This window comes from Pygocentrus nattereri, chromosome 5 (genome assembly GCF_015220715.1).
Source record: "Pygocentrus nattereri isolate fPygNat1 chromosome 5, fPygNat1.pri, whole genome shotgun sequence".
In the NCBI taxonomy this organism is placed as follows: Eukaryota; Metazoa; Chordata; class Actinopteri; order Characiformes; family Serrasalmidae; genus Pygocentrus; species Pygocentrus nattereri.
This window is the reverse complement of record NC_051215.1, coordinates 32,918,549-32,944,505: the sequence shown is the minus strand read 5'-3', so window position 1 is coordinate 32,944,505 and position 25,957 is coordinate 32,918,549. Positions and strand designations below refer to the sequence as shown.

The 25,957-nt window shown below is 39.6% G+C and overlaps 1 protein-coding gene across 1 annotated transcript in view; it reads right to left on the bottom strand.

Moving 5' to 3' along the window:
* The window catches only part of atrn (attractin), an 84,051-nt gene that overhangs the window by 23,653 nt on the left and 34,441 nt on the right, over positions 1-25,957 (bottom strand). Inside the window, exons 12-26 of the mRNA XM_017690425.2 lie at positions 24,420-24,640; positions 22,949-23,070; positions 22,446-22,584; positions 21,998-22,179; positions 21,566-21,782; positions 21,229-21,414; positions 19,638-19,886; positions 19,345-19,482; positions 19,137-19,230; positions 16,024-16,076; positions 15,371-15,465; positions 14,595-14,673; positions 14,327-14,484; positions 5,309-5,370; positions 293-371 (exon numbers count right to left, since the gene is read on the bottom strand). Coding sequence (XP_017545914.2) covers positions 293-371; positions 5,309-5,370; positions 14,327-14,484; positions 14,595-14,673; positions 15,371-15,465; positions 16,024-16,076; positions 19,137-19,230; positions 19,345-19,482; positions 19,638-19,886; positions 21,229-21,414; positions 21,566-21,782; positions 21,998-22,179; positions 22,446-22,584; positions 22,949-23,070; positions 24,420-24,640 — 2,074 coding nt within the window. The remainder of the gene's footprint in view (positions 1-292; positions 372-5,308; positions 5,371-14,326; positions 14,485-14,594; positions 14,674-15,370; positions 15,466-16,023; positions 16,077-19,136; positions 19,231-19,344; positions 19,483-19,637; positions 19,887-21,228; positions 21,415-21,565; positions 21,783-21,997; positions 22,180-22,445; positions 22,585-22,948; positions 23,071-24,419; positions 24,641-25,957) is intronic.

The following is a 25,957-nucleotide window of genomic DNA, read 5'->3' as shown; positions in this document are numbered from 1 at the left end:
TTCTGGCCTGCCTGCACATGGGCACCACATTAACTCTCACTCTCATAACCCTCTCTAGCACTCCACTTGCTCACAATTTCCAGGACAGGATGTCAATTTTTGGAAAGCACTCCAGTCGAGTGTGAGGTTAGTGTCATGTTTGGGTTTCAATTTTGTGTGCCCACAGACAAAATAACTGTAACTTAATGGCTCAAAGAATCGAGCAGAATCTTATAAATAAAAGGGTGACAGCTCTTGTACACAAATGAAGTAAAATACTACAATGCAGTTCAGCCATTGCTATGGCCCCTACTTCTCGCCGCCGTGACGCCCAACAGCTCTGCTTGATCTTCCACACGACCGCCGCCACCAGCAGCAGAGACAGGAAACAACTGCAAACACAGAGAACGTAAGGTCAGTAAAAAACAAGGGGAAAGATTATACCTCCAAAAACTATCACACGAGAGAACAAAAAGATTAGAGAAAAATACATGATTATCAATGTGTAAGCAACTTTTAATCTTAAGGCAGAAATGAATAATGAAATGTTCTGTCCTAATTGGATCAAACTATTCACCACTATTTGGTAATATTGTAGTCGAGACCATCATAGGTCAGACTGAGCATTAAGACTAAGATGAGACTGAGATGTTTTCAAACTAAACAATAAGATTTTATTTAGAATATTATAAAGCAGTCTTAGTCCACTTCTGTGTTCTGTGTGCTTTCTTCAAATGCTGGTAAAGCCAAAAGATATTTATTTCTACTTGAATTTAACATCAGGCTACTCAAAGCGTGCACATTGACTGAACACTAAATAAAAATATCATTGATCTGTTTCCCCCCAAAACCCAAACTAAGTGCAGAGTTTTGCTGGACTATCCGGCTGGCCAGCCTGCAAGCATCAATGTCCCTTACTGAGTCACAGACTGAGTGAATGATGTCAATTACTGAAACATGCATGCACAAGCGTCACCCGAGATAAGCAGCAGGGGGTGCTATACTGTATTAAATGGAAAGATTTTGGAAATATTCAAAGAGGAAGCTAAATCTGGCTTCATGAATTCATTCATGACCATAGACAGACTATGTCAGAGATGAATTATTAAACGATTCCATGGAGATCAGACATTCATCCACTGCTGCACCTTCACAACAGCACTGGATTAGAGAAATTTCTAGTCATTAATTTTTAAATGATTGTCTAGCAAAGTACCCAGAACATCAATGCTATCAAAATAAGAGTCCTCTATAAAAAAAAAAAAAATTAAATATACCCTTTCCTAAATCCCACACAGCTGACGAAGGTCCCATTAAAGCTAGGCTTGCTTAGTCTTCTATTGGAAACATACAGAAGAGGGCTATTTTATTCTATAACAATAATAAAAAAACAAAAGGTCATTTACAGGTCAGTTACCAATGCCTACAGGAGGAGGCCTTTCACTTGGCAGGTCTCAAAAACAATTTGTGGTTGGGTAGTGTAGTGGTTAACACCTCTGCCTTCTTCGCTGTAGACTGGGGTTCAATCCCCCACCAGGGTAAGCACCCTGCACTATACCAATAAGGGTCCTTGGGCAAGACTCCTAACACCACCTTGGCCTACCTGTGTAAAATTATCAAATTGTAAGTCGCTCTGGATAAGAGCGTCAGTCAAATGCCATAAATGTAAATGTAAATTTGTGAGTCCACCTTATCACTGGACCTGTCTGAGACCAATACTCAAGTACAAAAACACTAATATTTAGTTCTATAGCAACAGACTGACATACCAGTCATCATATAATGCTAACTAGTCAGGAAAACAAGTTTCTCTCTTTAAATCAAATGTGTAACCATAGTGTAACCAACATTATTAATGTTTCTCTCTATGGTTATGTCACTTAATAACGGGATATAATGATGTAATGTGGTCTGCTTTGTTTTATGGATAGCTCAAATAGCTGAGACAGCTCTGTGCGTCAGTCTCCTCCACTCTAGTTATATTCCAATATCAAAATCATTAAAACTCAACATAGCATCCAAGGGATTCCATCAGCCTGCGATATCAATAAACCAATAATCTGAGCTCTGCTCCAGAGACTGGATATGTTCCTTCAGGATGAATCACTAATACAAACCCTCCACATTTCTCCACACAAACCCTACTACGCTGTCGCCAACTTTCTCCAGCCCTTAGGAAATATCTAACCTTTACCCATGTGTTTGGGTGACATTCACTCATGTCAGCTGAATAAATATGCATTTGAACGGTTGTATATTAGTTCATTAAGTACCAGGTCTGCAAATATAGATTTTTCATTTTTCAAATATTCTACTGAAGTGCTTCTTAAAAACTCAAATATTGCATAAGAATAAGGAAAGCTGTTGAGGTGTGTTTGTTTTAAATGATTAAATGAAAAATAAGAAATTTAAAAATGAAAAATATTTAATTGTGAATCTCATCATTACTATTACAACTGCTTAACTCAGCTGTGTTGATCTTAAATAGGTTTAGTTTCTCTGCAGATGGCTCGCTAGACATCAGACAATTGTCAAATTCTAGAAAATAAATGCAGTGGAGAAAGCTAGCTACCTTTCCAGAGCAGTAGAAAAAACACTGACTACACCAGATAACTGAAACGGACATTATCGACGTAAACAGAGCTTTAACACCAACGGTTTGGAGAGGAGTCTCAATAGCCCTGTTTCTGAGTCCTGCTGAAATACAGTTGTGTGCAGAAGTTTTAATGCTCCTGATCAAGTTACATACTTTTTTTACATACATAATTTTCTAAGTTAAAATTCATGCTTAAGGCATTTTCTGAAATTTTTAGAGAACAATTTCTGTTTAATGGCCAAGTTTAACATATTGAACAAAACAAAAATAAAAACAAAAAAAGCCCTGTTAAATGTGCCATAACGTTTACACATGCCACATTTGCATTACTGGAGCTTTGACAGGAACAGTTGACTGACAAGAAAAAAAGGCTAACTAATATAATGTGTGGAACCACAAGCTTTCATAAGAACCACTGAACGTATCAGCAATTCAAATTGCTTTCCTGTTTTTAGAAACTTTAACTGCGGAATTTAATCAAACATTTCTTGCCTTTTAGGTACAACAAGCTTGCATGTGCACCCACTGATCATTTGATCTGATACACCTGTCACATAGTTGCACTTTGCAGGTTTACAATTACTGATTACAACCCATCTTTTTCAGCCCCACTGTACCCTGTCTATTAAAGGAAAGGGACCGCATTAGGAACACTAGTGACCAGATGTTATCTGGGTAGTGGATTGTTCTCCTCACAGCACTGACACTGTGCGCTGCAATGGTATGGTGGTGTCAGTGGTGCTGGTATGAGTGGATCAGGTACAGCAGTGTTGCTGAGGTTTTTACACTGGGCTGCGACACAAATGTTCAGCAGCGGAAAACAACCAGCCCACAGAGGTTCTGTAGACAGAAACTGACCACAGAGGAAGGGACACTAACAAAACATATGCATGGAAAAACATCTACAAGATGTACCAACAAGTCTCTAATATATATCTAATATGTCTAATACAGGTCTACTGTCTGATGAAGGTAAAGCGGTCAGTAAATGTTCGGTGTGTGATACATTCATTCTTCTTGTGCAGAACACCCTGCAACTACCGTGTAAGAGTCAGTGCTGTGCTGACAATGGTTTACCGCTCAACGTCCACTACTCGTGTGCCTGGCTCATATTTTCTACCTGATTTTCTATTTAAAATGCTACATTATTGTACACTTTACACAAATGCATTAGTGATGCATGACAATGTGAATGTAACAAGTGTAAAAAAGAAGAGCAGATTTAAATATATGGCAGGCTCACATGTAGAACCATGCAAACACACTGAAGATACATATCATAATATCATAAAATCATAATATGCTTGAAGCATATAAACATGTCCACACAAACATCAGACATGATAACGCATAAGAGGCAAAAAAAAAAAAAAAAAATGTATACACTTTCAGTACCTTCAGTACCTTTACACTTAGAAACCAATCCCCTGTAGTGGGGTCCAGCGGCCCAAGGAGAACATTATAGTGAATTTTACATGAAATTCTGGCATGTTCAGAGGCATTTACTGTGGAATTATTAGTCCATTGAGTTCAACAACTATGCAAATACAAGTCATGTCCATGTTCCACTTTCCAGGTATTTTGACTTATTTGTTGAAAACGTGTTGCTATATTAAGGTCAGAAGTTTAAACGTGGCACACATGCCATTTTAAAAACCCTACATTATTAGAAATAGAGGCGACATCATATTTATTAAAAAGAAGAAATCAAAATATGAAAATGAAAGCAATCTTACCACTTAAAAATGTGCCTCCTTTATCTTCTAATAAGGAGAATGAAAATACTGAATGAAGTATCTGTGGGTTGGCTGAATAATGTCAATGAACTGTTGCTATGCTGTGTTTAGGGGAGAGGAGGAATTCTCCCATGGAATCCTCTGCTGGCAGCAGAGCCTGTTCCCAAAATTAAAAACTCATCAAGTCTACACGATTTGCATGAATGGCATAGTCATAGCTCAAAATCGCAGAGAGGTGCATGCATGAGACATGCTTGCCCAATGTGTTCTCAAATGTAGCAGCGGAAGCAAGCAAATACACCTGAAGCGCCAAGTCTGAATCTTTGAAAAATGAGTCATGACTCTTTGCTTTAGCAGATCACCTTTTCTTAATAGTATAAATTTGATATCAGCGTTTGTAACAGGAATAACACCACGGTAAAGAAGAAGGCAAAAACAGTGAAGTTTGCACTGCTGAATAAACGGATTCACTCTCTGCCAACACCCCATCCCACATACACACACGCACACACCAACCAAGGCTGAGAGAGTGCAGAGTCAGTGTAATTCATCATAGTGCCTGAGCTGACAGAACTAATGATGGGGAACCATGGCCAACCACAGCATACTATGTGTGTGTGTTTATTGTATGGGATACATAGTGAGATCTAAGTGACTGTCCTACTTTTCCTAATCCTGAATCATTAACAACTAAAACAAACCCAGTTTTCAATATGTGGAAGAGATAAAGGGTGTGCTTATGAGGAAAGGGAATGTGCGACTGCTCTGTGCTAGGTTTTCTATACTTGGTCTTGGGTCATTTCTACATCAGGAAGATTACTGTAGTTACTATAGAGGCGTGAATTAGACTCTTATAATATTCCGTTTATAAGAAGTCACACAAACCAAATACGTTCTATTGACTGAGGGAATGCATGTATGGATGCACACATACAGCACACTGTTACCTTTTAATTCAGTATTCATCACATACTCTTTAGGGAGGACAGTTTCTTACCTGAAAAATGTGACAAAGAACTGTACCAGATCCATGAAGTTACTGTGCTGAGAGAAAGCAATCTGAAAGAGAAGGACAGAGAGCTCTATGTTAAAAAGTGGAGGGAATGATTGGCTTCATGCTGCATGTTCATGCTTGTGTGAACTACCTACATTCTTAAACACTGGACCAACACTGCCCCCTGCTGAAAAGGATACTTCGCCTCTCCTTTAAATGCACAGTAACGTACACACACTCTCCTCTGATCAGTTCAGACCCCTTGTCACACACTAAGTATTCTTCACAAAGCTGAGGTCAACATCCATGAGATGGAGAGATAGTGAGATAAGAGAGTGAGAGAGAAAGAAAGATAGAAAGTGTGATATGAAAAAGAAAGGGGGAAAGAGAAAGAAGGAATGAGAGAAAGAAACCAGTTAAATGGGAAAGAAACAAACAAACAAACAAAATGAAAAGTAAAGAAACAAAAAAGAGAAGAAATAACAGAAAAGGAAAAAAAAACAGGGAGAAGGAGAGAAAAAAGTAAAAAAAAAAATAGGGAAAAGGGGAAGAATAAATGGGAGAATAAAAGGCAGAAAGAAGGGAAAAACGACCAAAAAGAGAAAGGAAGAAAGAGGAAGGGAATAAAGAGAGGCAAGAAGAAAAAGAAAGAAACCATGCAAATGAGAACATTTGAAAAATAACACAATAAGACAAATAAATCAAAAAGAAAAAATCAAAATGAGAAACAAAAAGAGAAAGAAAGAAAAACAAACGAGGGAATGAAAGAAAGAAGGGATTAGACTAAAGAGGAAGGAAACACAGACAAAAAAAAAAAAAAAATCAAAGAAAAGAGAAAGAAGAGAAATGAGAGAACAATTAGAGACAGAAATTAAAGACAGAGAGAGAGAGAGAGAGAGAGAGAGAGAGAGAGAGAGAGAGAGAGAGAGAGAGAGAGAGAGAGAGAGAACAGAAATGATGATGATCCACTTATATATATATAAAAAGCCCTAACCCTAACCCTAACCCTAACGAATGCTATTACGTATGAATAGTAAATTAAAACCAACATAAAAACAGAGTCCGACGGTGACCACATAACCCACATTAACACAGCTCGTGTGAAAAATTCCCCCTTTCAGCCCAAAGCTGAACCTCAGAGGGTGGGCACAGGAGGCTGGGCAAAAAAAAGCTGATCAGCGACAATTAGGTAATTAATCACCCACTCAGTGGCTCTACTGCCTCTGACCCAGGCTCGGGTGAGGCTCTCAGGCTAATGACTCCACTGATAAGCACCAGAGCTGGTGTTCTCTGGCTTCAGCATCACTGAAGAGCCTTGTGGAAATGCAATGTGGAGTTCTCTAGAGGAAAAACTGACTTTGCCGAGAAATAAACTCTTCACTGTGGACGTGTTACTAATTCAAATGAGGCAATTCTCATCAGTTTGTTATTGTTTTCTCTCTGTAGTAAAACATTTTATAGCACTATTCTGATGACTGGTGGCTTAAGTGGACTGAGAGTAGAATGCATTTTAAATCCATTCCACTCGGGAGTTATTTGAATTCACTTCAAATTGCTTATGCTCAAACAACACTGCCACAACAAAGTATCAGGTTAACTTCTGGAAACAAAAGTTCTAGAGAGGAACAAAATGTACAAAGATGGCAAACTACTGCCCTTCAGTCTCTTCTCAGGGTTTCTCACTCGCAGCCTTTCATGGAAACTATAAAATTTGAAGACCACTGAAACTAACTGAATTATAGCTAATATTTTGTATACCGCTAATATTTTTGTATGTACAGTTTAAATTCAACCTGAAATAAAAACAGACCCTTTTTTAAAAAGACATATTTAACTCAAGGTCCGGGCCCTATTAAGCAAGATATGGTACAGTGCTTCATTCTGAAATACCCCGCAATAAGAAAAATGTGTTTGATTTCTGATTCATGTCGACTTTAAATGTGATTGGAAACTGAAATGCACTACAGAGGCTTATTTTTTCTTTTAAAAAACTACTAAATTAAAAAAATATATAGCTATTTCTAACTGTAGCACTTACAAATCAATTGCAATGATTTTTCTAAAACTCTGCATAATTAAATCACTCAAATGTGAACAGTCAGAGTGGTTTGATGTGCAATGAGTAACTTTAGAGAAACATACAGACCTGAGTCTGCATTAATGAACCAGGGTTCCCCATGTTTACAATGCAAATATGGCAAATATATATTTCATTAGCTCTCCAAAATGACCAATGAACCAACATCATCTGAGCTTTTATGTTATGTTGATAACCTTAAAATTAAGCTTTGTTTAGGAACAATACTGCCATGTAATGTAAATAAAACAAGTTAAATAAAAATAAATAAATAAACAGTTTTAGCAAAACTCTCAACCTAATACTACCACAAAACAATGTCTCAAGCATTAGGTGGTGAATTTATAACCATTTCATGCCAATATATTCTGTGAGGTCCCTTTGAGAAGCTTTAAACTCTTCAGATGTCTGATGCTTTAGAACGCTGGCACCCCAATAGTCTAGAACAGAGCAATTCACATCAAACCACTCTTAATGACTTAATTTTGAAGAAATTTTGAACAATCTGTGAAATTTTCCTTCAAAAGGACCACATAAAAGTAAACAACCTAAACTCTCCACTATAACAGGAAGATAACAACAGTTAACAATCTGACAATGTTAGTGTGGGTCTGTTATCAGTCTTACGGGACAACTGGACCAACAAGCCAATGGTTGCAGGCATTTTTAAATAGGTTTTACATCACATTTAGGAATGAAGCATACACCACTCGCATTCCCAAAAGACTTCTACTGTGAAAACTGCCAGTGCAATGTAAAAACTTCATGATAAGCCAACCAGTCTGGCAGGGAGAAGTCAAAACAAGGCTACACTTTGATGACTGTTTTCACAGCTAGAATAATGCACAAACGACAAGTCAGTTGCCAAATCATGTTGAAGAAAAGAAAACAAACTCCCCTAAACAGCTTTAAAAGGGGGAGTAATTCAAGGAAGAGGCCAATAAGTGAGCCAAATGATGAAATGGTAAGAGAAAAGAAAAAACATTCAGTCTGCCAGATCAGTAGGACAGAACCAGGACTGGAAAAAACTTGGCGTAACACACCATCATCTATTCCAACATTCAAGATTAAAATAAAGCTGGAATGCTAAAGCACTGCAGCAGCTGTAACTGAGAAAGTGTCACCACCGCTCTCATACTTCGCTTCCTCTGAAATCAGGAAAAAGGCAGAATTTGCTACCGGGGAGAGAGTTGTGCAAATAACCTGAATTCAAATGTCCCCTTTGACAGTAAATAGCCTTCCTCTTGTCCTTCATATTGTTGGTATGTTAACAGCAGAAGAAAACAGTGGGTAACAGAGAGGGAGAAAGGCTTTTTCTTTCTCTCTCACCCCTACCTCCCTCCCTCACATGCATACATCAACAGCCTGCAAAAACAGCACATGTGAAGGAAAGAAAAGAAAAAAAAAAAAAAAAAAAAAAAACTTCTTGTGCACAAGCTTCCAAGCCGCTGGCCAAAAGCTACACAGACGGCACAGAGCCTTTGACCACACGCACAGAAAAGCAGAGGCGGAAACAGAAGGCTGGAATCTTGCTGCTGCAGACAGAGATGAAACCCTTCTTCAACTTTCAGATCTCCCTTTCTGTGCCATCTCCCTTTTCCCTTGCCCTCCATTCTCTCTCTCTCACTCTCCGCCACTTTCGCTCTTCCTCAAAGAACCATATGTTTTAACTTAACATTCCATGTGACACTCCAGCTCCCTCCATATTTGCTGAGCACCTTTTAAACACTGGAGTTTTCTAAAGGTCCCATACAGAAGCACACGCTCTCGTGTTGTTTTCAGAAGGCGCCCCCAATCCCCCCCCACACCATCGCCCTCAAACCAACAACAGCTCCACTGTCCTCTACCAGCTCACCTCCCCACTGACTCTTCAGCCTCTTTCTCAATCCCTTGCTCATCCGCACACACACTCTCTCCTCCTCAGACAGAACGCAGTATCCAGACGTCAGGCAGATGGCCGGGGACAAAGAGATGAAACCTTTAAGGTTCTCAAAGCTAACTTTACTCCATGAGCTGTAGAGAGAACGTGGCCTTTCGGTGGGCGGGAGACCAAACACACATCCTGACTTTACCCAGCCCCAGCCTCAGAGCAACGGGGCTACACTGGCCTCCGAGATGTAGGGGAGGAGAGGAGAAGGGAAAGGAAGGGAAGGAGGGAGGGAAATGAAAGCACAGCCAAATCACTTCCAGACCAGACTACTGCCTGCTCATGCAGGAGATATGGAGAAAAGGGGGAAAAGAAAAAGTGTGAGAGCACATGGGGCGAATGAGAGAATGAGCGCAAAGTGAGAAGAGCATGAGACTGAGAAAGAGTCAAAGTGTGAGATTGAGAGAGAGACACAGATATTCAGAGAGAGAGAAAGAGAAAGAGAAAGAGAAAGAGAAAGAGAGAGAGAGAGAGAGAGAGAGAGAGAGAGAGAGAGAGAGAGAGAGAGAAAAAAGAGAGAGAAATCAAAACACAGATTTGCCAAAAGAGAAAGTGAAAGAGTAAAAGAGAGTGAATGCCAGCAGGAGAGAGGATGAGACCGAGATGTATATGTGTGTTCACTACGTGAGCATGTGTGTGTCCATTAACACTAGAAGTCCCAGAGATTTCAACCTACCCCCTGAAGTCCTGAAAGTGGGTCAAAAGATCCTTAGTCCAAACTGATGACTCTGATGGCTCCAATTAGCATCCTTTCATTTGTAAATGTGGCCATTACCTGAGGAATCTGCAAGGGGACCCACAGCCTGCCTACACACAAACACCTCTCATCCCCCTCTGCCCAAATTCTACAGACAGGCCTGAGTGAGCTTGTTTCAAGAAACATACAGGAATTGGCAGCAAGATTATTCACAGGAAAAAAAATCTTACAACATCAATAGACACACTGCAGTTTACTTATATGCATTTCTTACTTTATATCCTTTAATTCTATTTACTTCATATCTTAGTCAAAAACATGAAAAAATATATCTCGTTCTCATTCCTTTCTTTTTATTTTCTTTTTGTCGTCCAATACGTTTTTTTTATTACTCAACATATTTTATGCTCACATATTATTTCCCCTTTTGTTCTTTTCTTTTCTTTTTCTTTTCTTCACAAAAAATACAAGGTTTTGTCTATTCATTCTTTTCATTTTTTAATTTTACCTTTTTCTTCACCTGCTTTTTCTTCTCCTGTTCTTCCCTTCCATTTCCTTCTTTCTTTTCTCTACATTGTTACATGTATGTATATATGAATATTATTTGAAAACTGTTTGACCATGCTGGCTAGCAAAATAAGCTGGCCAATAATAATTTATGCTGACTAATAAAAAAAAGCAGGTGAAGAAAAAGTTAAAAATAAAAATGTAAAAGAATAAATAGACAAAACCTTTTATTTATTTTTTTTTTGAAGAAAAGAAGGATAAGGATGAAAACTGTTTGACCATGCTGGCTAGCAAAATACAAAAACATAGATTAGCTGGGGGTAGGTTGAATAGTGTGTTACCTGCAAGCCTATGCATGCCAAAAGAGGACTGATAGTGCTCTAATGGTTAGGTAGAAGGAGGGGGCATGTCCTGAGCATGGTGGCATGGTGGTGCACATTTTGAACAAATTAATGTTGATTTACATTAGTTGAATCTTAAAAAGTTGATATTTTTTTTTTCAATTGGTTTGGCTCATTTCTTGAAACCGAGGTGACATTCTCAAAACACCATGTGAAACACAGCTCAAGACACTTTTTTGGGGCATTTTGAGGGAACTGACAATTTGTATAAAACACACATTTTGTTTTGAAGCATACATAAAGTGTATGGGGGAGATGTGACCTTTCGCTGCTGATCTGTGATGTTGTGCTGCATTATTCAGGTAATTTTGCCAAAAGTACATATAGTTTGCAAAACATACAATCTGTTTCAAGAAATATGCAAAAGTTTTTAAAAAAGATGTGGAAGAAGTGGGTTCAAAATGACAGTTTAGAAAAAGAAAACAAATTAATTGTGTTGATCCACCTCAACCTCTTGCAAACCTTGCAGGGTGTAAGCAAACGAATGTAAGTTGCTCCTGAATGTCTGTCCACCCCCCAGCTGCATTGTTGTGCAGGGGACATGCATAAGGTTGCTAACACGTTAGCAAATTTGCATGCAGCCTTTTGTGCTGTGGGGGATAAATAGGAACAAAGAAGCAGAAACAAAATGCAGAGAAGGTTCACCACTCAACAGGCATTGGAACGGATCCTGAGTAACACCAACCCTTGTGACTCAGATGGAGAAGACATAGTCCTTCAACCGGATTCGGACTCTGAGCTGTCTTCAGGTTAGATTTCTCAAATTACCTATTTCCATTTTCTGACTATCTTTTTTATTTAGAACCAAAACAAAATGTTAAATTTTTAATTATTTATCTTGCAGATGAGGAAACTCCTCCTCTACTAAAAAAGAGAGCTCGGTTGGCGAGTGAGCCGACAGAGACCGCAAAAGATGGTACAGTGTGGCGTGAAGAACAAGTGGGGAAACGTCTCCATTTCACCCCAATAGAACCGTACCCTACAGATGGAGAGCCAAGAGCTAGTGTCCGGAGTCGCCTTCAGAGCTTCCTCTGTTTTATCACTCTTGACATGCTTCGTAGCATTCAAGAATGGACGACACAACATGCACGTCACACGGAGCAGGTGGATTGGTTCATGGCTCTACCAGAACTAATGGCATTTATTTCAGTCATTATCTTGAGGGGGGTGACCAAGGTTCCATCACTACGTGACAGCTGGTCAGCAAACCTTGCAATACAGTGCAACAAAACCAGACAAGTTTGGTATTAAGTTTTGGGTGGCTTGCGACTTGAAATCAAAGTACATCTGTAATGTCCTCCCATATCTTGGCAAGGACCACAGTCGTCCCAACGGGGAGAGACTGTCCGAGACTGTAGTGATGAGGCTGATGGAACCATTCATGGACAAGGGCAGAACTGTAACCACGGACAATTTCTTTACATCACTCTCACTTGCACAACGACTGCTTAGCCGGAAAATCACTATCCTCGGCACAGTCAACAAGAGTCGCTGGGAAATTCCTCAATCCGCTAGACAGATGGACCGCACTGAATTCACCACTCAGGTGTTTTCAACCACTGGTGCAACACTGACAGTGTATGCACCCAAATGGAAGAAGGTCGTCTACATTCTCAGCAGCATGCACAGTGTGGTTGAGACTGAGGATACCACAAAAAGGAAGCCAAACACGGTCACACAATACAACAACACAAAGTGCGGGGTGGATGTAATGGACCAAATGGTGCGGGAGTACAGCGTGCGTGCAGGAACACGGAGATGGCCAGTCGCCATGTTCTACAACATGATTGACATGGCAGCACTAAATGCACATGTGCATTATCAGGCATGCACTGGGGTGCAGGAGAGACGGGTGGACTTGGTTGAACTTGCAAAAGAGTTGGGTGACTCTCATGTGAGTGAGAAGAAGGCACGCAAGGAGAAACTGCTTCGGCAACAACCTTCCACACCCAGCCCTGGCAAAAGGGCAAAGTGTCAGGTCAACCATCGATGCACGAACAATTGTGCAACTGTGAGATGTGTCGACTGCTACAAATACACGTGTGGCAAATGTACCAGGGACATACCCTGGCAGTGCCAGGTATGTTCTGACAGTGCAGAAAGACTGCTGAGTGAGTGCTGAAATGCTAGCCACACAAGGAAATGCCACTCACACACACTCAGCCCCCCACTGCAGACTATTGTAAATATGTGTGGAATTGTTTTATTCCTTGTATTTTTTGTATTATTTTTAATAACAAAAATAAAAAGCATGGAAACAAATAAGAGTTGTTCTTAAATTTTTCACGCTGAAATTTCAGTCCTCTTGACACAAATGTCATTACTCACAGCTGTACCTTGCTGTAAAATTTCTAATTCTCTATTTAAAAATAAAAAAAAAAATAAATCATTCATTGTTTGCTTTTTTGCTCAAATAAAACTAAACTAAATACAAAATGTATAATCTTTATATTATCAAATACAATAAACTGAATAGAACTAACTAGAAACTAAATAGCTAAACTCAATGGCAAACCTCCTGTGGTGCGCCAGTAATGGCCTTATTTACAGAACAAAAGACGGTGATTATAGGATGTTAGCTAAAATCCTTCAGGTCACTCGACCCGTCTCTGGGTTCCAGAGGTAGAAATGTTAAATGACCCCTCTCTGGGACTTCTAGTGTTAAACCATTCTTAGCAGCGTAGTGTTATTTGTAATCATCATCGAGTATCATCAAGTGTGCTAGTGATGGAACAAAACCATGAGACAGCAGGAGATGCCCAGGAGAAATCTGGAACCAAACTTTGTTCTTCAAACTAGCACACAAGATACCAACTGAAAACATGAAATTCATGTAACTTCTTACAGCATTTCTGTTTATTTGCATTTGTTATGATGACGTGGTGATTTCACATGTCAAATCACACACTTGCAACAAATATTTCTAAATAATGTGCTTTTTGCCAATGCTCTGTAAAGCTTATCCAACCTTACAAAGCTGCTACCAAAGAACACACTTGAGGGTAAAGCATTGGTAGGTAAATGAACCTTGTACATCAGAGCACAACAATCACCAACTGACTGTCCCATTTTTAGTTATGTAAGATGCATGTAAGGGAACGATATAACAGCTAGTCTATGTGGATATACTGGCATGTGTTGTGGCAAAAGCAGCAAAGTATGACTGAAATAAAAGCAAAACCATGATTATGACATGTTTGTTTATCTTTTTCTGAGAGTGCGAGAGTGAGAGAAAGAGAGAAATTAAGAGACAGAGATCGAGGAAGAACTTCATGTATTATATAGCAGTGACAAGCTGTTTGCTGTATGTGTGAGTGTACATATGTAGTAAGATTAAACCCAGGTCATGGTTACATTACCAGTACCCATGACCTCCACGGATGCTGGCAAAACGCTTGTTGCTAAAACATACTTGAATTTTAATCGGCCATGTGAAGTTGCTGACATAAACAAAGAAGGTGATGTTGACGTTGCTACGGAAATCAAACTTCTCGTTGGAGAAACTGTCCTTGAACTCCTTAATGTTGCTAGAAGAGACGATGGGGATCTCCTCTCCAGACTGAGTACCAGCTGAGAGAGAGAGAGGAGGGAAAAAAAGAAGAGAAAAACAGAGAAAGATGCAACACAATACAACACACACAATGTTTTATGTACAATAAAAATGTTTGAGGGTCTCATACCTGCAAAGCTGGTTGCCCAGGTGATGTTGAGATTGAAGTTCTTGGAGGCATTAATGATCATATCCAAATCTCGATTTTGCTATCAAGGTACACAAAACATTTTTAAATCATACCCTGACACACTAATACACTTAAATACCTTTTCTAACAAACATACAATATAAGGTTTATTTATAATATTAAAGTGCACATTTAAAACTTAGTTAAGGGACACAACTAGACCTTATGGACCCTCAAGATACAAGACAGTCTAAGAAGAATCTACCTGTAGAACCAGTTTTTCTCTGTATGTGTATTGGAATTATGCAGTGACCATATCAATCATCTTATCAAGCTATCTTATATTTTCAGTTCTTCAGAGTAGCCTCCCTTTGCACTGATGCAGCTTTGCAGACTCCTGTCATTCTCTCAAACAGTTTCATGTGGAGCCACCTGGGATACTTTTCCAGTAGGACTGCAAACGATACACCTATACAAAGACCTTGACAGCTCCAGAAAAGTGCTTGCTTGGGGATATTTAAAAAGGTTTTGTAGCAAATTTCAGAAATAAATTCAAATAGAACTTCTTTATTTACATTTGTATTACAAGGCCAATTTAAGAAATCATGCATAAGCCTTAAAATCAAAATGTGTTTAAGCTGCATTAAAACATTAATTATTATTAATTATATTACAAATATTAAATAATTATTAATTAAAATAGTCTATGCTTTAGATTTCATCCCAAACATTGCTTATATTCACTGGGAAAGGAATGGAGAGATTTTCCAGCTAACCTCATCCGGTGTGGCCACAAAGTTAATAGCGGTATAGTAACGGTCATCCTCCTGAGATAGGCTGAAGGTGAACTGGTAGTCTATCAGCAGCGTGTCTGTATGGGAGAGAGACAGCCGATCACTGATGGCTTCACTGGATGAAAGTCACCCATACATGTGAAAGTAGAATAAGTACACAAACTGCACCAAGATGGAATGTACTTCAAACGCAAAGCCTTCATTAAATTCACAGACACCCACAGACACACACACACACACACACTCTGTTCCTCTCCTCTGTCTCGTCAGTCTTATCACAGCATAGCCCAACACCTTTGGCTCCCCACAACTGAGCTGTGTGTGCGCTGTGTGGCAGGACATGATCAGTGACCTCTCCTCCACTGTAGTAGCAGATCAGCCGATGCTTTTTTCACCTTCTAACTCCAGGAAAATTAACCCATCTCAACAACAAAAGACCAGCCTGAGGAACCCCAGTACCAAACTCTGCAGCACTCTCTCACCTGAAGTGACCCACATTTACTTCACTGCAAACGATAGATAAGGCTCAGATGGGCAGTTGAGAAAATTACTAAACGACTGGAGTGTGTTTGCACTGAGCCTACAGCACTCCATCTCCCACTTTTGTGTGATTACTCCTGTACTGCTTCACTTACAATAACAGGTTCCTCTTAGAGGGTTGCCCTGGTAACGATTCTCCACTTCACACCTGAGAAAGAGGGAGGAGGTGGGGTTGTGGGAATACAAACACAATTAATATGTTAGGGGAATAAAATGTCTAAAATAATTAGTTGCACGTAGAGCTGGGTGATATGGCCAAAACGTTATCATGATGAACAAAATTCATACCATTCAATATTGATACATATTGCAATACATGTCAAATCATACTTTTAAATGAAGGCCGATTTTTGCTCATGAATATTTAATTGCTGTTTTAAACTATCCTTTATGGTCAGAACATGATTAAAACATGCAAAACAGTGGAAAATTTCACAAATCTGTCATTGGAGAGTAGAAGAAAGTTTCTGGTGAGCTGTTTTTACCAGCTGGAAAAGCATGGCTGGAAATTTTGTAATAGTCATAATTTAAGAAAAAAATTAGTGCTAGGCTATCCCATTACAAATGCTAAACAAGTGGCCAATAACCGTGCTAAACTTTCTCAACAACATCAGCTTAGTAAGAACAGCAAACACTAGCTGGCTCGGTACGTCAGTGATTAATCACCTAGCCTTACTGTTGTCATTCCTACCACATCCAAGTCTGAGTATATCACAGTATCTGAACACCAGCTATCAGACGACTTGATTTCTCTATTCTATCGTAGTAGTTTAAGGGGTGAACCACAATATATCTAACACCAGAGTCCTCCTTTTAGGTACTTTTAAACAGAATGTGGTGCTTCTGTGACGTGTTTGATCTACAGTATAATCAGTTTGCCGTGTTTTACGAGTGACTGAGCGCCACTTCAAGTTAGCCAGCTGCTAAAAACAGCTAGTCTGGAAAGAAAGCATTCTCCTGCTTTCAAATGCCTCACAGCTTCCTAAGTTTACTTTGGTTTAAATCAGGGCTATAACTGACACTAACCCACTTCTTTCTTTCACTTTTGTTGCTCAGGAATGCACCAATACTTAAATAATCATGTCTAGAATGTGGAAGTTTGAGTATATTCTATTAAATTTAACATTTTTTATAGTTTTATCAAGGAATATGTTATATCGCGATAATTATAATTATCGTTTTATCACCCAGAACCAGCTGCAGGGTTGATGTACAGAAACTGAGAAACAGCAAGAAAGTGTCAAACAAACAAAACTCTTTAAAAAAGAGAGTGGGAGAAAAAGTTAAGTCTATGTGAGCATAACTTCCATACATAAGGCATATTCAAATGGAATTCCATACCAATGAGAGGAAAATGAAATGAATTTAAGAGATGGCATTCTCAGGAAGGAAAAAAACAACAAAAAAAAGGTTCTTTCCTGAGCTGGGACTCTTACTACGCTAAACCTGTCAAGGCACTGTTATTTCAGCTGTCATTATGACTTTTGAGAGCTTCCCCATAATAAGCTTACACGGGTATATTTTCATACATATCAGTAACAAACAGGTTGATGAAAAAAAGGTTGAAATATGGAAACTGCGTCTCTGTTTAAAAAGTAGGAACACTGAGAATGAACAAATTAAGGAGTCACTAACTATGCCCAGCACTGTTGAGGCTACACTGGACTATGTGAATAAAGTAGCTATATATGGTAGGAAGTCATACATAATCCGAACAGCCATAACATTAAAACCACCTTGTTTCTATACTCATTGTCCATTTTATCAACTCCACTTACTGTATAGGCACACATTGTAGTTCTACAATTACAGATTGTAGTCCATCTGTTTCTCTGCATACTTTGTTAGCCCCCTTTTACCCTGTTCTTTAATGGTCATGACCCCCACAGGACCACCACAAAACAGGTATTATTTGGGTGATAGATCATTCTCAGCACTGCAGGAACACTGACAAGATGGTGGCATGTTAGTGTATGTTGCACTGGTGCGAGTGGATCAGACACAGCAGTGCAGCAGCAGTGTCACTGTTGGACTGAGAATAGTCCACCAACCAAAAACATCCAGACAACAGCATCCTGTGGGCACTGTGCTGTGACCACTGATTAAGGACTCCAGGATGATTAACACAAACTGTGCAACAATAGATGAGCTCATGAGTTCATCTCTGACTTTACATCTACAAGGTGGACCAACAAGGTCGGAGTGTCCAATAGAGCGGATAGTAAGAGAAAACAGTGTTTAAAAACTCCAGCAGCGTTGCTTTGTCTAATCCACTTGTACCACTACAGCACACACTAACACACCACCACCACATGGGTGTCATTGTAGTGCTTAGGACCACCCAAATAATACCTGCTCTGACCACAGACGAACAGGGTAAAAGGAGGCTAACAAAGTATGAGAGAATGGAGATGGACTACAATCTGTATTTATAGAGCTACAAAGTGCTCCTGCATGGTAAATGTGAATGTTTAGATTAACCAGTGCTTCAAAACTGATACTTGATGACAGAGTTGGGCTACTGTGCAAAAATATCTGCATTGTATTCAATTCTCAGTACAATTCTCTGTAATGTTAATATAGTAAGATGTCCCAATTTCTACAATGTATAAATATATGTACTTGCATTGGAAGATCTGTACATTAAATCACCGGATACTGGCATCGGCACAAAAGTTCCATATTAGTGTCTCCCTAATGTGAGGTAAAATGCAACTAAGGCCACGTTGTCATTACGAATCTTGCACAACTCCATTCTTGCGGCACTTATAATTCACATGTGTGTGTGACTCATATGTCTTAAGTATAAACGAAGCTTTGTTCTAAAATGACACGAAAGCACACTTCCTAATCAATAGCATCACATGAATGATTCACGTGTACCAATAACGATGACAAAAACAAACGGATTAGCAGCCTTTATCACTACCACCATTAGCTCATTTGGGGAGCAAGTGAAAAAAAGGCTTCTGCTGCCACCACGATGCAGACATAGGATATGTGCATACGCAATGAAGAAAAAGTAAAAAAGTAAAAACAACTTCAACCCAGCTAGTAAATGCTAGTAGTGCTATGGCAAGTAGACGTTACTGCATGATACCAACTGTTGGCAATTCACTTTTATGAACATTAGAGCTATTTCGTTAACTTTTCCTTTACTGTGGCAATGTGGTGTGCTGTGTGTGCTCTGTGTATGTGGTCCACTTACAGATTGCAGCGGTCTCCTTTGATACCCTTGGTGGTGCAGAAACACTTGCCGTTGTTTGAATTACACAAGCTGGCGTGGCCGTTACACTTACAAGCTGCAAAAGACAGACAGACAGACAGTTTAAGCCCGCTGTTTGCACTGCTTCTACTGAGGTCACAATCACAGTGGGTCAACTGTGCCATCGCTGACCCTTTTCTCTGTCACTTACGCTGACAGCTCCCTCCATTAGTGGGGTCACCATAGTAACCGGATATGCAGCTCTCACAGTGTCTGCCAGTGGTGAGATCCTCACATCTCTCACATACGCTCTCATTCACACACGCGCTGTGGCCGTTACACTGGCATGCTGCAGAAACACAGAGAGGGAGAAGTGAGAAAAAGCAATTAGGACCTAATGTAGCCCTGCTGTAATTAAAATGCAGCATTAAGATACAAGTGCATTTACTATGGAAAGCATGTGCACATGCAGCGATCCACTAACGTATACAGGTATAAATGTACCTGGACAATGGATGAAGGACCAGTTGTACTTGGTCTCCTGAGGACACAAGCTTACATTCAGCATCGGCTGAGGAGGGGGTATGAAGGAGGGTTTTGAGGATGATGGAGCATGTAAGAGCGTTTGAATTGGCCCACGGTATGAGCCTTCCATACACTGGCCCCGTCCCGTATTGCTGGGGTCAGTACACCACCCACAGCCTGGCTGATCCAAACACTGAGAGCATGTCCTGTAGCCAGAGCAGTTCTCCGCTGTAGACACACATACACCAGAACACTTAGTGGTCTACATATTTTTTATGCGGACAAACTTTTATCAACTTAAACATCACAAATAATAGTCTGTAATGAAAAATGCATTGAATTGTAAAACAATGCAAAATTAATTTTTAAAGCATTTTAGTGGTCTATTATGTAGAGATATACATAACTCCAATTATTAAGCATAAATACGAACATGATCACTGTCATCAAGTTTAACTAGGGCTGTAGAGTGATGGAAATAAATTCAGTGTCATTATCTAAGGCAGATAACAGCTAGATTTGCTGTGAAGTCTGTGGCTGAAACTGGTCGTCACCTACAGGAGACTTATTCCACAAAAATATCTTTTTCCTGTCTAGTAGCGTTGTGTTACATGTCATCATATTCAGTATTGTTTGTGACTGCACGGTGATTGTATTTCAGACATTCTGTTTTGTCTATGCTATTTTTGTTTATCCGTACACGGTCATGTCTGTCACACCTGTTACTTGTCATTTACAGCCTGGGCCTAATCTTGGCATTCAGCCTATAAAACTGTCAAAAAAAAACCAAACAAACAAAAAAAAAAAACCCCCAACAATTTCAGGGTTGGGTAATATGACAATATGAATGCTATCCTGATAAATTGTCACAATACATATACATGGCATGTTAAGAAAAGCATGTCATAAACACTTGTAGAAAACTATCCAGTTGCATTTGTATTAGATGACTATAAATTGTTTATTATTATAGTTTATTATTATAAAGAGTGCAAAATGAGTCTCAGTTAACCGGATTTAATGCTACACAGTATTCCAAATGCTAGTTTTTGACAGTATTTTTAATGTAGCACCAGTGTTCAACTGAGCAGATATCTGAAAAAAAATACTATGACATTGTGTTTTGTGAAAATTTCCTGAATTATAACAATACTGTATTTTTGCCCCGTCACCCACCTCTAAATAACTTATCTTGTAACAGACTTGTTTCTGTAATTGGCCTGCAACTATTGAAAAATCTGTATTTATGTGTCAAGAACAGGTTGCGTTACAGCATGTAAAGCCTAGTTTTGGTGTTATACAGGTAAACAGAATGCTGGGATTGTAGTTCTAAAGGGGTTCGTTTTCTATAGTTGTAACTACTGTGGACAAAGCTTAAAATTCTGGTTAACCTATTAATTTGTGCTCTTCTTCCTGTTTGTTTCATCTTGTTAGCCTAACACATAGTTCACTACACACCTGAGGGGTGCTGTATTAACAGAAAGTGTGTCATATTATAAATGATCAACAGGCAGGATGTGCAAACAGATCAGACATGGTTACATCAGGACAATCAGACATGGTTACATACGCGGGCAGGTGTTCATGGTATACCACTCCATGCACTGGCCGTAAGGGAAGGAGGCCACATAGGCATTAGAATCAACACACTGCCTCATGTTGCTGCACCACATGCACTCTGAGCCCACACTCGTGCACTCGCTACAGGAGGAACGCAGAGCACAAGGAGTACGACATTGCTTCACGCTGTGGTTGGCTAGAGAAATGTAAAGAGAGAGAAATTAATTAGAACATGGGTATTTTCATGCTGACTTTCCAGGTCTTTTGAATGCCTTTGTTTAGATAACAAAAAGAAAAAACTCAAACTCTAACAATTAGTTCATTTGTTTTCTTTCCCTCTAGGTTACCTGATCGTTCACAAAGGCTGCCATTGAAAGAGTTTATGCAGGCTGCTGCCTTCAGACCTCCAGCACTGGGCTCAGCCAAGTATCCACAAAATCCGGCGTCACTGGGTTCACCCGGCAACCACTGCAGCGTGGTGTTAGTGAAGGGAGACATGTCCTCCCAGCACCAGTATGACACATTCACTTTCCTTAGACCCACCCAAGGAGTCACTGATTTGGACTATGCACACACACACACACACACACACACACACACACACACACACACACACACACACACACACACAGAACAAAGCAAAAGGAAGTTGTTTTTTATTATTTTCAGTGAATTTTAATTTTCATTAAAAGCATTAACATCATATAGTGTTCTAAAATACCACTAGACCAATGGCCTGTGGTGGAAAAAGATACAGCTATGTGTGGAGGTTAACCCACCAGTGCTGCTCTGCTCTGCAGCTCTTTCAGGACAAACTGCACCTTCTTCAAAGTGGTGAGGGAGGCAAGCACAGCGTTGTGACTGCGACAGGCCAGTTTAGCATTGTCATAGGAGTCGTTCGCTGTTATCAGCTTCAGACATGAATTCCCCACCAGCTGCCAACTCTCACCACATATATTCTCTATAAAACAGACAGTGCATTTTCATCATTCTCATGGACTTGGACCATTAAAGGCTACAAGTATTTTCTGTTTGTTCCATAGTGGTACAAACTTTTACAATCCTTGTAGATTCCTCCCTACACTGAAAGTATAGAGTCCGAGACTTGAACTTGTATATGGAAAAGCTCAGAATTCGACAACAATGTCCTCTAAAATATATATTTTGAAGCAACCATGGACAGTGGCACATAATTTAACGCATATTCAACACATCCAGAGTTAGTACCAGGTAAAGCTATGCACTCCTGGTTTCTGGTGTCCCACTGACAGTTCTGGTCAGTAGCACAGCTCTTACAGCTGGTCTTCTTGTTGCACACATATGAGTGGATATCCTTTGGACAGGCCTCATACTCTATTACTGCCCCCTGCAAATAGGAGAAAACATAAAACATGCTCAACATAATTATGATAAATAACCTTTGTTCATTCTACAGAATTATTAAGAAGCCTCATTTCCAGCTGAGTCAAGTCCAGTACACCAAATTCACAAAACAGAAAACAATAAGTGAGATTTAAATGTGAAATTTAAATATCACATAGCATTAATTAGAAAAACAATTCTACATTGTTTGTTGAACTGATCTTTAAGTATTTCCCTCAACTGACCTAAAGGATAAACAACATCTAAAAACACAACCAGCTTCAGATCATCCTCCTCTAACACAGCCCATTAGAGTTCCTTCTCTCCCTGTCTGTGTTCTCAGAACTGCTGTTAATGTCTGTCTTTACCGAGGAAGCAGTGCAGTTGTTGTGGATGGACATGCAGCGCTCTGAGCACCACTGGCAGCCATTGGTGTTAGCTGTGCAGCTATAGCAGTCTGTGTACTGGTCACATTTATCACCGTCTGCATCTGAAACACATTCACAAAGGTACAACAGTCTGTGTATGCATTTGATGGAGAGGAGTAGTTCTAGTAAACATTAGGTAGATATGTAGGCCTAGCAAAACTGACAGGGTTCCTTGGTTTTAGGACATCATTTTGCAAGAGGAATTCCAAGACTATATACACCAAATAAATTCATATAGACACAGAAAATGTATGGCATATGTGACATCACAGTAGTCCTCTTCTCACTTCCCAAAATCTAGCTTCACTAACTTTTTTCTTTTACAGTGTGTTTGAGTTCTGCAATCCTCTATGCCATCAATGTTTCTAACAACAGGACTGCTGTCTGTTGGATATTTTTGGTTGGCAGACTATTTAGAATTAGTTTATTATACACAGTGACTGTTTTCCACACTGTCATTAGGCATTATCCCAGAATTTTAGTACCTCTAATTAGGCCTGTTCCTGGTGATGGTTAACGGAGATACTGCGACAACAGGCATCAGTCACAATTTAATACACAGCTCAATAACCAGGGGGATCATAAAAAGACATGAGAATGTACAGCATGATATAACTATGTTCATCTTGGTCAGTTCTCGAGGATTACAATGATAATCTTAACCTACACTCAACCAATAGGGCATTTCAGTACTGACCTATGTCCCTCCCTCCCTTTAACTGGGGTGTATCGTCAAAAGAGCAGAAAAAAAGCTGCCAGCATGGAGTTTGTTTCAAAACATAACATTACTGCAGCTGCCTGGAATAATTTTGGTTTTAAACCACATGACCGAGGAGAACCAGAAAATGCAGAGGAGGCCATTTACGTCCACTGTTTTAAGAAAATCACTGTTAAATACGAGATAACTTTTAAAACACAAAATCACCCTTATACCTTCACCCAGCTAGTACCGCCTTGTACTTAATCAGAGAGACAGCCTGCATCCTCATCAGGAGAGACACACGAGGTGACTGTCAGCAGAATTTGTCAAAGCAAATAACTGGTGCAGGGACAGTGTGAAGTGGAAAACATTAACAGACAGTTTTTTAAGCTCATGGTGGGCTACAGTTCAGTGGAATTTAAATAATTCTATTTAAAAGATACATTTAAAAAAATGTATTTACAAACTTAATATTGACCTGATGTCTTTTCTAAACCATGTAAAGATGGTACAACCTCCCTCCCCGTACCATATATTGGCCAAGAAATACAATGTTTAGGACATTTTCGGAATACATCTTGATTTAAAAAAAAAAAAAAAAAAAAAAAAAAAAAAAAAAAGTACAATATTTTTGACCCAGTTGTGCAGGTCTATGTCACAGGCACGAAAATACTCAACTGAGGTACTAGTTTAGATCTTAGAGCTACTCACAGACTCTGGGAGGGCACATGCTGAGCAGGATGTCTGGGTCAGGAGATTTCACTGCCTCCCAGGGAAAACATGTATTGGTGGTGAAGTTCCACACACAGCGCACTCCTGGCACAGCAGTCACACACTCTGCCATTTCAGTGAAGGCGTCACAACTGCTAGGCGTGAATCTCAACATATCACTCAGCATCAGACTGTTAAATCCTCCATATACATACATCACCCTGAGAGACAGAGTGAGTGTGAGCGTTAGAGAGAGAGAGAGAGAGAGAGAGAGAGAGAGAGAGAGAGAGAGAGAGAGAGAGAGAGAGAGAGAGAGAGAGAGAGAGACTTTTGTAACTCACAAAGGACGGTGTAAGGTGAGGTTAGATGGTTATATAAAGGGGACGGAGAAGAGTGACTGAAAAAGTCAGAGAAGATAAGAGAAACAGGAAGAAAGTAGAATAGAGATAAAAGGCTAGTTGTTAAATGGGGAGATCAATAGCCTCCATAGACAGAGTGACTGACAGGTAAAGAGAGAAAAGCTGTTCTACCCAAGATCCCCACAGAGAGGTGACACAGAGGTCAGATTAAAAGTCACAATGACATGAGACATTATCTGTAATGATGCAGATCACAGACATCCCATCAAAACTACACAACAGGAAGTCCTGGTGCTACATGCACACACAGGCCTGTCTAAAGAAAAGAGAGCTGTGCTGATACTACGATTAACTGTTAAACTGTGAACCTGCAGTGATATCCTACCCTCGCAAATTTTTGATCACAATCAAAATGTTTTCAATAAATGCATTTACAATATAGACCAAACTGCTTCAATACTCAAAAATCAAACAATACCACACCATTCAGTACAATCACTTCAATACCTAAGCAGATCCAAAATCTAGACGACGGATTCACCGTCTCAATTACACGCCATATATGTAATACATAAGCTTGGTTCCTGACTTCACTGTTCTCATCATTTGGATTTGTTAAATTCAGTTATCAGCTATCATCTCTCACTTTACATCTACAAGGTGGACTGACAAGGTAAGAGTGTCTAATAGAGTGGACAGTGTGTGGACACAGTGTTTAAAAACTCCAGCAGCACTGCTGTGTCTGGTCCACTCATAGAAGCACTACACACACTAACACACCACCACCATGTCAGTGTTACTGCAGTGCTGAGAATGATCCACCACCCAAACAGTACCTGCTCTGTGAGGGTCCATGGGGGTCTTGACCACTGAAAAGGGGCTAACAAAGTATGCAGAGAAACAGATGGACTACAATCTTTAACTGTAGAACTACAAAGCTCCAAATAGTAAGTGGAGGTGATAAAATGGACAATGAGGGTAGAAACAAGGAGGTGGTCATAGTGTTATACCTGATCGGTGTATTTATAAAATGTTTTTTAAAATATTGTATAAAAGGTATGTAAAAAAAAAAAAGTATCAGAACTGAAACATTCTGAACAATGACCAGCCCTAGATACGAGCGTTAACCATCAAGACATATCAAAATGTGACACTTGTATGATGAATGTTGTAAAGCTA